This window comes from Saccopteryx leptura, chromosome 2, assembly GCF_036850995.1.
Source record: "Saccopteryx leptura isolate mSacLep1 chromosome 2, mSacLep1_pri_phased_curated, whole genome shotgun sequence".
In the NCBI taxonomy this organism is placed as follows: Eukaryota; Metazoa; Chordata; class Mammalia; order Chiroptera; family Emballonuridae; genus Saccopteryx; species Saccopteryx leptura.
In genome coordinates, this window is record NC_089504.1 from 236,515,592 (window position 1) to 236,529,005 (window position 13,414).

Genomic DNA, 13,414 nt, shown 5'->3' on the forward strand with positions numbered 1-13,414 from the left:
TTATATATCAATAAAACTGGAACGAAACTTTAATTGACAAATTTTAAAGAATACAATTTGTATTTATACTAAAAAGTTAGAGTACATTATAAGGACTTCCAATTGTTGGGCTTTAAAAACTTACACAGCAAAATCCTACTCATTTGGTTTCGTGAGGTGGTACAGTTGGGCAAAGCTATTCTAAATGAATGGAAACTCTTAGTTACATTTAATTACATAAAATAACTCCAACAAAATGTCTCCAAATAATGAACTTAGGGATGCTATTTTTATAACTAGATAAGAACACTGCATAATTAAGACGATTATTTTTATGCCAATGGCTAAAGCAAAAGAGCTGGGAAGCCAGTGGCTCTCGAGTGGTTACATATTTCCTCCATAATTTTGCCATTTTGTCTGTGGGGTTTTTTTGTAGGACAGAGTTGTTAAAAGACTAGGTTTGGAGGGTCGAGTGATGTTTAAGTCTCAGCTCTGCCCTTTACTAGCTGTATGACCTTTTTACTAAACTTTATTGACTTACTTATTTATTTTAGAAAGAAGAAGAGAAAGAGAGAGAGAGAGAAACATTGATTTGTTGTTCTACTTATTTCTGCATTCATTGTTTGTTTCTTGTACATGCTCTGACCAGGGATCAAACCCGCAACTTTGCCATATCAAGGTGACGCTCTAACCAACTGAGCTACCTGGCTGGGGCACCACACTTCTTTAAAGCCCCAGTTTTCATACCTGTAAAATGGAGATAATATCTATGTCTTAAGGTTTTATGAGTTTTAAAATGGTCGTAGGTATAAAGCACGTGGTCCAGTGCCTAGAATGTAGTAATAGCTCAATAAACAAACAGAAAGTCTATAGATGAACAGCTAAGGGGAGAGGCTGGTATCTGGAGCATGGGGGCGGGGAGTAGGTAGGCGAGCTGGATACCCTCACAACATAAGGGTAAGGAGTAAAGGCTTTCTCAGCCATTCTGTGTCCTTTATTTCGCTGGTGCCCTGTCCTCTCTCCTCAATGATCTCTCCTGTTTGTAGTTTTAGGAGGTGGTTTCTTTCTCCTTTGGTTACTCTGCCATCGTAGCACCATCTGCTTATAACCTTCTAGAGGTTCCTCAAAATTTCTGGTTGGCCATTGGCACCCTCTTTCTGCTTTCCAGCATCGTGAATGACTTTTCTATCTCTTATACTTTTTATGCCAATTCTGGAATATGTGCAGGAAGAAGAGGTAGAAGTTAGTGCCTCTCATTCCACCACCTTGCACACGAATCCCTGCAGACATTGTGAATTCTAAGTTCCTTTCTTTTCCATCATATGGGGGGAAAAATCCAGGTGGCTGTTCAGAAGCTGGTTCTTCTGTCATCTACCTAAGCATTCCAGGGAAAGGGATTTAATGTGGACTTCTGTGATTGCATTCCTTCCAGCCACTAGGGGACAACAGCCCCCTAGACAATGAATGGCTCATGAATGGCGTAGTGGCTGTGTCTGCAGCAATTCCTGGAGTTGGGCCTTAAGCGAAGCCCATGGACCACAAAGCCCCTGCCAACCCTGATTTATGGGCTTGGCATAATGGCCTCTGCCTCCAGCTCCCGCGGTTTTTAGTTCATCCCAGATCCAGGAGGAGATGTCAAAGGTCTACTATGCAGAGCCCTGCAGGGATCAATAATGAATGAGGGAGGGAAGGCTTTGCAGGCCATAGAGTCTGCTGAGACTACTCAACTCCATTGCTGTTGCATGAAGAGGGGCATATATAATATGTAAATTAATGGATGTGGCTGTGTTTCAATAAAACTTTATTTAGAGAACCAATCAGCACGTGAATTCAGCCCACATGCTGTTGTCTGCCAACCTTTGCTTTAGGGATTCCCCAATGTCGCAGAAGAGAGTGATGTCTTCCTATAGCTCTGACTACTCTCAGTACCTTAACAGCATGACAATAAAACAACACCCAACTCACAAATGGTTAGCCCCGTCTCCTGGCTTTTGCTTATATTACAAGGGGGTGAGAGACAGCATGCATAGTAATCAAAAGCATGGATGTTGAAGGCAGATAAACTTGGGTTCTTAGTTTTACCTAATACTGTGTGACTTGGGCAAATCATTTTACCCACTGAGTCTCGGCTTCCTCAACTGTAAAATGGAAATAATTCAATAACACACTGCCCGAGGCTGCTGTGATGTGCAAAAGAGTAATGTCCAACCCATGCTAGATCTATTATTGTTGCTATTGTTTCACATTTACAACCATCCAGCTATTGTGCTGCTTTTGCTGTTGTTAATCATTACAATACTGATAATGATGCTACTCTCTGATTACATCATGGCTTCCTGATACCAGGAGCCCTGCTATAGCCACCTTCACATCCCTCGAGGCCATGACACAGTTGACTGGCTGCCTGGCTAGAAGGCCAGAGCGGGTATTTACTTACGACTGGGGAACCCCTCCGATCCCGAAGCCCACCAGGCCCCGGAGCACCAGGATCCAGCTGTACACGGGCGCGAAAGCACTGAGGATCCCGTAGTACAGGGTCCAGAGCACGCTGATCTTCAGCCCCTACAGAGAATGGAGACACCAAGTCACAGGGCTGCTCAGCCCCTCCAGGTCACATACTCCTCTCCCCACATACACATATTTAAAGTCACCAATGGGGTCATGCTGAAGGGTAACCCACACAACACAGGGTTCTCTGTGTGGGTACTGTGAGCCCTTAGGGGGTATGTGTCAAAACTGTGGGGCATCCTTGGTTGCCCCAATGATTGGCACAGAATAACCAGGCCCAGATGTGTAAGATGTACCACTGTGTCTGGAACTCAACAAAGACTTGTCCTATGTCCTACACCAGCTCAAATCAAACTTCCCACCCAACCATCATGCAACTAAAAACTCTGTGTATGATGATCTGCATCTAGATCGTTACTCCCTTTTACATAGAAACAGGATTTGGGTAGGGGGATTGTTTGAATATACCATACTTAATTTTTCAGGAAGGCAATTTCCAGGCAAACCAAAGGAAGGTTGTGCTTTGTTTTATCTGGAAGTTTACAAAATGGTTCATCATTACAGAAAAGCCTGTTGTCAGTGGCAACGCTGTGTGTGGTTCCCTCTGTCTGAGTCACAGAGGGAACACTCCAGCATCCGTCTGCATTCACAGGGCTCCAGTGTGCACCTATGAATACACTGATCTAAATCTTATTTCCAAATGTCAACTATACAGAAAAGTCATCAACAGATTTCAGTTAAATGCAAATTATTTATAATCAGGAGCAAAGACTCACTATTCCCTTTTATTATCCAGGTAGAGTTATATATGAACATTTGCATATTGAAAATAAATCTTACATTGTTAATTATCTCCTTTTAAAATTTCTCCCTCATATCATAGTGAGGGTATTATAACAAATTTCTTTTTTAAATTAAGTGAGTGGGTCTTTCATTTTATCTTTGAAATTACTTCTGGATAATTAAGGAACATTATTAAGGGTTTTAATCACATTTTTTTCCATGTCTGTAAGTTTTGGGGGTTTTTTGGTCTTTTTTTTTCCTTTTTCTTTTAACTCCCTCACCCATCCCCCCTTAATAACATTTTTTAAAAGTAAAATGGACATTGTATTTGACAAAGTTAAGAACTACCTAGAAAGCTCTTTCCAACTAGCGCCAAGCCATGGGCATCTCTTGGGACAACTGGTACAAGTACCACAAGATTGAGGGCAAGAGAAAAGCCACCACAAGAATAAAAAATATGAGCTGGGACACCTTGCTGCCAATACTATGATTGGCCCCTGCCACATATACACAGTCCACATGCAGGGAGGTGACAAGAAGTACCTAGCCTTGAGGCTGGAAATGGGCAACTTCTGGGACTCAGAGTGTTATACACGCAAAACAAGGATTATTGATGTTGTCTACAAAGCATCCAACAACAAACTGGTCCATACAGAGCCCCTAGGAAAAAACTACTTCATGTTTACTGACAGCACTCCACTCCAACAATGGTACGATTCCCACTATGCGCTGCCCCAGGGCCACAAGAACAAGGCCAAGCTGACTCCTGAGGAGAAAGAGATCTTAAAAAATGATCAAAGAAATTCAGAAAAAATATGATGAAAGGACAAGAATGCCAAAACCAGCAGTCTTCTAGGGGAGCAGTCCCAGCAAGGCAAGCTCCTTGTATGCATCGCTTTAAGACCAGGCCAACATGGCCATGGCCAAGCAGATGCCGATGGGCTGGAGGGCAAGGGGCTGGAGCTCTAGCTGAGGAAAATCAAGGCCTGGAAATGCAAATAAATCCCCTCCCCTCTGATCTGAGCCCATGAGATAAAGGTGTTTATTCTAAAACAGAATAGAATAAAAAGTACCTAGGGACACAATGTGGCAAGAAAAGCATAGTGTATATTCCTGGAGTGTTAATTACTCTTGGAGATTGAGAGGGAATTGAGGCTAAATATAATTTGAATAATAGTTTTTACATAACAACCAACACCTGTTATTGAGCAGAACGCAAAATTTGACATGGATTTGAGAACAGCAATAAGAGGTCTGGACAGGTCTCTTTCTGAAGTGCTCTTTCCAGATCTCCAGGGTTGAGTTCACTCTCTAACCCCCTGGGGACACTCTAGGGCAGGGGTAGTCAACCTTTTTATATCTACCATCCACTTTTGTATCTCTGTTAGTAGTAAAATTTTCTAACCGCCCACTGGTTCCACAGTAATGGTGATATATAAAGTAGGGAAGTAACTTTACTTTGTAAAATTTATAAAGCCAGAGTTACAGCAAGTTAAAGCATATAATAATAATTACTTACCTAGTACTTTATGTCAGATTTTTGCTAAGTCTGGCAGAATAAATCTTTATAAAACAACTTACTATAGTTAAATCTATCTTTTTATTTATACTTCGGTTGCTCCGCTACCGCCCACCATGAAAGCTGGAACGCCCACTAGTGGGCGGTAGGGACCAGGTTGACTACCACCACTCTAGGGGAAAAGTGCGAAGCATACAATTTTAGCATTACAGCCTTCAACTGAATTAAAAGGGTGAGAGAGGAAATTTGGAGGTCTACCAGATGATTTCAGGTATTTCAGAAAATGATTTTAGATAGTAGAGGGAATATTTTAAATACCTTTGAATCACCTTGCAAGAAAGTGATTTCTTTTTTCATTTTGATATTCATTCTTCTGATTACCTCCAAAAGGAAGTGTCCATACTGTGCTAGTCTGTCTTGAAGACCATTATGACCACCTGCTACTAATCTCTCTTTTTAACAGAGAGAACAGTGGGGCAATGATAACCAGCTAGAACTTAATAACATTGTTTTATTTTAATTGTATTTATTTTTGCAGATATTTCTTTAGGGCATTTACTAATTTCCCATTTAAGATGCTCTGTAGAGCTTCTTTTCCCCAAAAAAATCTTTTTCATTAAAAAAAGACAACAACAAGGCCCTGGCCAGTTGGTTCAGTGATAGAGCGTAGGCCCAGCATGGATGTCCCAGGTTTGATTCCAGGCCAAGGCATACAGGAGAAGCACCCATCTGCTTCTCCACCCTCTCCCTCTTCTTTCTTTCTCTCTTCCCCTCCCGCAGCCAAGGCTCCATTGGAGCAAAGTTGGCCTGGGCACTGAGGATGGCTCCATGGCCTCCGCCTCAGGTGCTAGAATGGCTCGGGTTGCAATGGAGCAACACCCCACATGGGCAGAGCATCTCCCCCTGGTGGGCATGCCAGGTGGATCCTGGTTGGGCGCATATGGGAATCTATCTCTCTGCCTCCCTGCTTCTCACTTCAGAAAAATTAAAAGAAAAACCAAAAAAATAAGAGTTGATAAAAATAAAGATACTGTGTACATAAGAGAACAGGTAGGACAGGAAGTATTAAAATAAGAAGTCCTGGATCTATTGTAATAATAATAAAGCAACACTTCTGCACCCCTAAACCCATGACTATGAATGAAATTGGTACCTGCTACACATCCACTAATTCCTTTCTTTTGGCTTAAGCTTTCTGCCTTGTGATCCAAAGAGCCTTGAATCAGAAACAGGATATCATTAGCAGTGGAGAAAATAAAAAGAAAACAGAGCAGAAGAGGAGAAGAAACCAGAAGAGGTCATCCAGATTAGGGCATGGAAGCTATAGGGCTGCCTGTGATATCCCAGTGAGGTCACCGGTGACCCGCATGCCAGGCACCACAGAGAGGCACGCTGACCTGTCCTGTCATGTCACAGCAGGTTGCAGCTGGTTCTGCACGTGCCTGCTGATGCCAGGGATTTCCAGATGCCCAGAATATAAAGACTCAGCAACCATTTGTGAGCACTGCCATGGCTATTGCAAAGCCATGGGCATAGCAAGCGAGCTCCAGTCAAGCACTGCTTGGGGACTCTGTAGAATTGTTCTTTGGCCTTCTCATTAACTATACTTGTCATTCTACCTAATATGTGTTCTGTCTTTTAGATTGCTAGCCCTTCCTTTCCTCCCTCCCTCCCTTCCTTCCTTATTTATTGAACATTCCTTGTATCTCAAGATTTAGAAATAGATGCATTGACATTATACATGTATACATTATACATTTGCTTATTCAATTATTTATTCAACAATAAGCATGTATTAGTGCCTGCTGGATACCAGACACTAGAGTACTGGCATCTATACATATTTATATTATTCACCTGATAGATATTCATTCAGTGTACACTGAACATCTGTGTACGCTGCACTAGAGGTACTGATATGTATCACTCATCATTCATTCATGCACTCATTTGTTCACTATGCATATATTGACGCCTGTTGTGACGCCTGTTGACTGTGTAATAGCAGTCAAAGTACTATTACTTGTTCATTCATTCATTCAGCTGTATTGAATGCCAGCTGTTTGCTAGGCACCAGATTTTGTCCTGGGCTACAGCAGGGAACATGACAGCCAGAGTATCTGGCTTCATGGAACTTCATTTGCATTTTTAAAATTATTATCACATCACTACTGGATCCTCACAGTAACCTTTGCAAAGAGGTTGTAATTTTCATTTCCAAATTAGCACAGAGACGGTCGAAGTAGTTGAGTAATTTGTTCAGGATCATCAGAATCAAAACAGAAGCCAGTCGGCCCTGGCCGGTTGGCTCAATGGTAGAGCATTGGCCTGGCTTGCAGGAGTCCCAGGTTCGATTCCCAGCCAGGGCACACAGGAGAAGCATCCATCTGCTTCTCCACTCCTCACCCTCTCCTTCCTCTCTGTCTCTCTCTTCCCCTCCCACAGCCAAGGCTCCACTGGAGCAAAGTTGACCCGGGCGCTGGGGATGGCTCCATGGCCTCTGCCTCAGGTGCTAGAATGGCTCTGGTTGCAACAGAGCAACGCCCCCTGGTGGGCATGCCGGGTGGATCCCGGTCGGGTGCATGCGGGAGTCTGTCTGACTGCCTCCCCATTTCTGGCTTCGGAAAAATACAAAAAAAATACAAAAACAAAAAAAACAGAAGCCAGTTATTTCCAACCACAAAGGCTGTACTGTGAATGAGCCACTCCCCTTCTCCAGAGCCTTTGATGTCTCTCTGTTACCTCTGGCAGAGAACAAACATACACATCACACAGCAAAGACAGGTGAGTCTGGGTGAATGAAAGAAAACTTGATCTGCCATATCAGCCTCTACTCAGCTCAAGCCAAAAGTCACCACCATGGAATATGGATCCCAGGCTGTCAGTCTAATAAAAACACACACACACACATATAACTTTTATTTTTATGAAAAAAATGTCATTTTTGAAATAGAGGCAACTGACTTGAAATCTTATAAAGCATTGTATAGGATCAAGAAAACACATTTTTTGGGGCCATATTTGGCCCATAGCTCATCAGTTTGCAGCCTGTAGCTTGGAAAGGCTTCCAGCCCCAATCTGGAATGCTAAGGACTCTGGTTCGAAACCCTAGGCTTGCCCAGTCAAGGCACATACTACAAGCAACCAATGAACAAATAGAGTGAAGCAGCTGCTTCACGTTTCCTACCCTCTTCTCTCTGTAAAATCAATAAATAAAATCTTAAAAAAAAAAAAAAAAGAAAGAAGAAATGAGAAGCCTACTGCCTGCCAGCCACCTCTTTTTCCTCCTGAGGGATAACATGGACCTATAGCCATTAAACTAGACATTGACCTGATCATATTCTGAAATTGTTTTTCTTTGAGTTCAAACTGTAATAGTTACCACTGATCACACGCTAACCATGCATCGGTAAAACACGGGTCTAAGTGCCTTACATAACTTGTCTTATTTATACAGTACTATGAGCTCCTACTATTGTCACCCTGATTTTGTAGATGGGAAGCTGAGGCTCAGAGAAGCAAAGTAATTTGCTCAAGGTTCATGAGGATAGGAACCTGGATGTGTTTATTTCTATCTTTTCAAGGCCACACACCCACAGTTGCCCTTCCTTTCTGTGCCTGCCACCAGCCCCCACGCTGTAGAAATAGAAACTTCTGTAGCAACCAAAGTGGCCCACTGAGTCTCAATCCAATTTGTGATTCCCCTGCAAAGTCACGCAGCAGACACCCTCACATAAATCTCCCAGCTGGGCGGAGGCAAGCCAAGGAGCTAAGAGATTTTCAGTGCCCACCAAAGCTCACCAGCTGCCCAGCTCGCCCGCCGTACCTGGGGGAGTTCTGCGGAAGGTTTATATTATAATTAATGTATGATCCACCTTCCCTGAGATCAGGCAAGAATTCCACATGGAGGGCGAGGGGGCCCCGTGGGCTTGGGGCGCTTTCTGTCCTCTGTCTCTGGTCAAGCCAGCTTTCCACTGACTGTGGAATTTAGTAAGCTGGACCGAAGAACAGGAAAAACAGTCTAGATGGTCCCCAAGCTTCATGTATTTGAGATGGATGAATGTCCTAATGATCGACTGACATCTGGGGATAATACAGTTATGTCTCCCAGCAGACAAGGTCAGGGCAAAGGATGTCGACTCTGGAGCCAGACACACCTACATTTTAATATTGGCTTTGCCACTTATTGGCACCGTGTGCTTGGCAACTGATGGGACTAATGGTGGACATTTTTTTTGGAAATGCTTCCTTTGGGCCAAGAGTTTTCTGTACAAGGGCCCATTGACTCCTACTAATAGCCCAAAGGGAGAGACTATTCATTATCCCATTTACAGATGAGGAAACTGAGGCACAGCAACGTTGAGTAACTTATTGAAGGTTGTGCAGCCTAGACGCGGAGGAGCTGGGATTTGAACCTTAGAAGTTTGGCCTCATAGCCCAAGCTTTTTACAATGATGCTACATCAGTATTTCATTTCTCCAGATGAGCTCCATAGGCAAATATTGAAAGGAGGGTTGAAAAGTCCCCAGGGGACACAGTAGGATGATGAAGAACTGACTCTTCATGATAAGACCATTTAGCGCTGGCTGCACATTCCCTCTCCTGGTATCTCAGCCTTGGCACCGTTCACATTTTGGACTTGCTAATTCTCTCTGGTAGGGATTCTCCTGTGTACTGTGGGACCGAGCAGAATCTCTGACATCTACTCACTAAATGCCAGTAGCGCTCTCCCCTGAGTGTGACAACCAAAAACACCTGAAGACATTGCTAAGTGTTGGGTTGGGGGAGACCACATTCACCCCCATTTGAGAACCACTGTTCTCGAAGGTGCCAAAATGTGTTTAGAAGTCGCAAGTTTTGGTAAATGGCATTTCTGCAAACCCATCTATGAAACTTTTCAAAATCCAAGCTGATAGCTTTCTCCTCTGAGGCTCATCATAAACACAAAAACATCTACAGTCTAGAGAGCTCCCTCCTGGGAACACTGTAAGAATCATAGCCCTCGTGGCAGGATAAGCATCCTTTTCCAAGGGAAATCAGGATCCTAAGCTAACGACCTTCATGGACTTTTTGGATAAACAAAGACAATTTATCAGTAAAGTAGGTTGTTGATCTGGAGAGAAGGAGAGATGGCAGAAAATAGAAACAAGATCTGATTCTCATACACCCAGCTCAGTCACTCAAGAAATATTTATTGAGCCCTGGCCAGGTTGGCTCAGTGCTAGAGCGTTGGCCTGGCGTACAGGAGTCCCGGGTTCGATTCCCGGCCAGGGCACACAGGAGAAGCGCCCATCTGCTTCTCCACCCCTCCCCCTCTCCTTCCTCTCTGTCTCTCTCTTCCCCTCCCGCAGCCGAGGCTCCATTGGAGCAAAGTTGGCCCGGGCGCTGAGGATGGCTCTGTGGCCTCTGCCTCAGGCGCTAGAATGGCTCTGGTTACAACAGAGCAACGCCCAGATGGGCAGAGCATCACCCCCTGGTGGGCATGCCGGGTGGATCCCAGTCGGGCGCATGTGGGAGTCTGTCTGACTGCCTCCCCATTTCTGGCTTCGGAAAAATACAAAAAAAAAAAAAGAGCCTGACCTGTGGTGGCGCAGTGGATGGAGCGTCAACCTGGAAATGCTGAGGTCGCCGGTTCGAAACCCTGGGCTTGCCTGGTCAAGGCACATATGGGAGTTGATGCTTCCTGCTCCTCCCCCCTTTCTCTCTCTCCTCTCTCCCCCCCCCTCCTTTCTAAAAATGAATAAATAAAAAAATTTAAAAAAAAAAAAAAGAAAAAGAAAAAGAAATATTTATTAAGTAGCTGCTAGAAGTCAGGTGCTGTGTCAGGCCCTAAGGCCACCTCGGTAAACAAAACAGGCACAGCCTCAGGGAGCTTACTAAACTGACCAATCCATCTTCCTGTCCTGGTCCCATGGCCGACATCACAGCACTGTCCCACTAAGCCTCAAATCTATGTTCCTGACTCCTCAAATCTATGTTCCTGACATACTTCACTGAATGATTAGGACAAACCCAAGGGACAAAAACTCATTTACCCTTTAGTTTTGGGAATTTAATAAATGGTAGCTATTAATATCAATTCTTATTTAATCCAACCTGTTTTGATATAAGTAAGGAAAATGAGGCCCAAGATCGGGGAATGACTGGCTTTAGTCACCCAGTGGCCAATTCAGAACTCCAATTTTTATTCCTTTCCCCCTACATTCCTCATAGCTTCAGCATCCAGCAGTTGGCTAGCAGAATTTGGGGCACAGTAAAATTCCTCATTACAGGTTCTTGAATTTTTTTGTGCATATGCACATTTGCCTCGAGAACAAGTAAATAAAAAATGTTTTTAGCTAGAGACAGAGGAATAAGTGGTTCACCCCCACATCCAGTCTGCTCAGGAAGAAGCCATGTTAAGACCTTAGAAGAGCTTTTTCCTTTCAGTATTTGATAAGCCTGAAGATTGTTAGGTCCAGCAGCGGACAGCCATGGGTTTACAGTTTGGTGCTCAGCTCCACTATAGAAATGGCTCTATCTTATTTTAAGAGGTTCTTCTTTTTCTTTTTTCCTTTCCTCCTTCCCTCCCTCCCTCCCTCCTTCCCCTCTTTCCTTCCTTCTTCCCTTACCCCCCACCCCTGCTCTCTCCAGATCTTGCTCTGTTCTATCATCCAACCAAAAAATCACTAAAGCAGTGATTCTCACCCTCCAGAAACAGGAAGTGGTGTGTGGGTGAATGGGGCAGAGTCTAGAAAGCTGCCCCCTTAAGACCACCGCCTCTATTCCAGCAGTTCTCAACCTGTGGGTCGCGACCCCGGTTGTATAATAAATATGTATTTTCCGATGGCTTTACGCGACCCCTGTGTTTTGGTCGTTCAATCCCCGCCGGGGTCGCGACCCACAGGTTGAGAACCGCTGCTCTATTCTCTCCAGGAAGCCTGGAGAAGTCTTTCCAACTAACCTCTCCCACCCGTAAAACCAACCAAGATCCTCTGGGCAATGACAGCTACAGCTAATTCCCCAACCTTGCCATCTCTAGTCCTGCCATGGCCACTTCCCAGTGGTCTTATTAGTAAACATCTCCCAGGTTTCTGCTGGCCCATGTGTTTCCTGTCCAGTCACAGAAGGAGGGGCTGCAGCTGGAGTCTACTTCCTGTATAGCACTGTTCAAACATTCATTCATTGATTGAGCTGACATATATTTATTGAGCATCTACAGATTCAAGCCACTAGCATCATGGTTGAAGGTCTAGTCTAGAGTAAGACCTGGCTCTGTGACACACAAACTATACGGCCTTGGGCAAGTTGCCCACTATCTGTGCCTCAGTTTCCACTTCTGTAAAATCAGAATAAAAATAATACCTAAGTCAATGGTCATTATAGGGTTTGAGTACACAAATGCAGGAGACATGCTTGGTATATAGTGCCTGCCAGGCAAGGCACTGGTTAATTTCCAATCCATGGCATGATGGTTGTAGCAGACCTTGTCTGTTACCTACCCAACAGCCATATCTCCCTTCTTCCATCCCAACAAAATTCTAAGTTTGTTTAGATACTTACCCCAGTCTTAGTTCTAGGAGTAGATTTTTATTAGTTTGAGCCAGAGTTCTCAAAGTGTGGTCCCTGGACCAGCAGTTTCAGCATCACCTGGGAACTTGTTAGAAATTATATTATTGTGGCTCTGGCCAGGTAGCTCAGTTGGTTAGAGCATCATCATCCAGATGTGCCAAGGTTGTGGGTTCGATCCCCAGTTGATACAAAAATCAACCAATGAATGCACAAATAAGTTTCTCTGTCTCAAAAAAAATCAATAAATAGTATTTTTTTAAAAAGAAATGCTGTTATTTTAACGTAAGCTCACGTGTGTCCTGTGCCTGGCATTGTGCAAAGTGATTCATACTCACGACCTTAATTAACCCTCTAATGTCAATGCTTTTATTTCATTATATAGATGAAAAAATTGATGCCCAGAGAGGTCAATTTACTTGCCCAATGTCACACAGCCAGGAGTGGCAGAGCCAGGACTGAATCCAGGTCCATTTGACTTCAGAGTTTAAGCACATAACCACTATACTACCTTGTCTTTGGAGAAACTGCAGGCTGATGAGGAGAGTCCAAGAAAGAGCAGAATAAAGCAATCAGGGAGTGCAATTGTCTCAGAACGTGTACTACTGGAGATGTGGCCTTCCCTGAACAGGGCACTTAGCCAAATAAAGCTTGTCTGGCTCTATAGAGACCTTTTCTCCATAAAGCCCAGGCCTATACTTTGAAAGACCGTAGCTTCGCACACTGAAAGAATCAAAGAGCCCAAGTGTAGTCTAGCAAAACAAGCGCAAAATAAAATACAAAGCAGACCATCAAAAGCCATGAAGCAACAAGACAGTAAGAGCACAATGCAATTATTCCAGACCTGTAAATTCCCTTCTTGTTTGCAAATCCATTTCATGTCATCTCTTAGGCTGGGCTTCCCCAAAAGTAGACCCTGAGACAAGAATTCTAGTACAAATAGTTTATTTAGGTGGTAGTCCCAGGAAGAGTGGCAAAGACCAACAATTCAGGGTGCCTTAATCAACAGATTTCCCTGGCGGCCTCAGAGCTCAATCCTGCTGAGATTGAGCGGTGACTCACTTTAGGGCAGGAAAG

The 13,414-nt window shown here is 43.8% G+C and overlaps 1 protein-coding gene and 1 pseudogene across 1 annotated transcript in view; one reads left to right on the top strand and one right to left on the bottom strand.

Moving 5' to 3' along the window:
- The window catches only part of SVOP (SV2 related protein), a 49,998-nt gene that overhangs the window by 21,678 nt on the left and 14,906 nt on the right, over nt 1-13,414 (bottom strand). The window contains exon 6 of the mRNA XM_066370685.1: nt 2,417-2,541. Within this exon, the coding sequence (XP_066226782.1) occupies nt 2,417-2,541 (125 nt within the window). The remainder of the gene's footprint in view (nt 1-2,416; nt 2,542-13,414) is intronic.
- Nucleotides 3,650-4,272, top strand: LOC136395603 (small ribosomal subunit protein eS8 pseudogene; annotated as a pseudogene).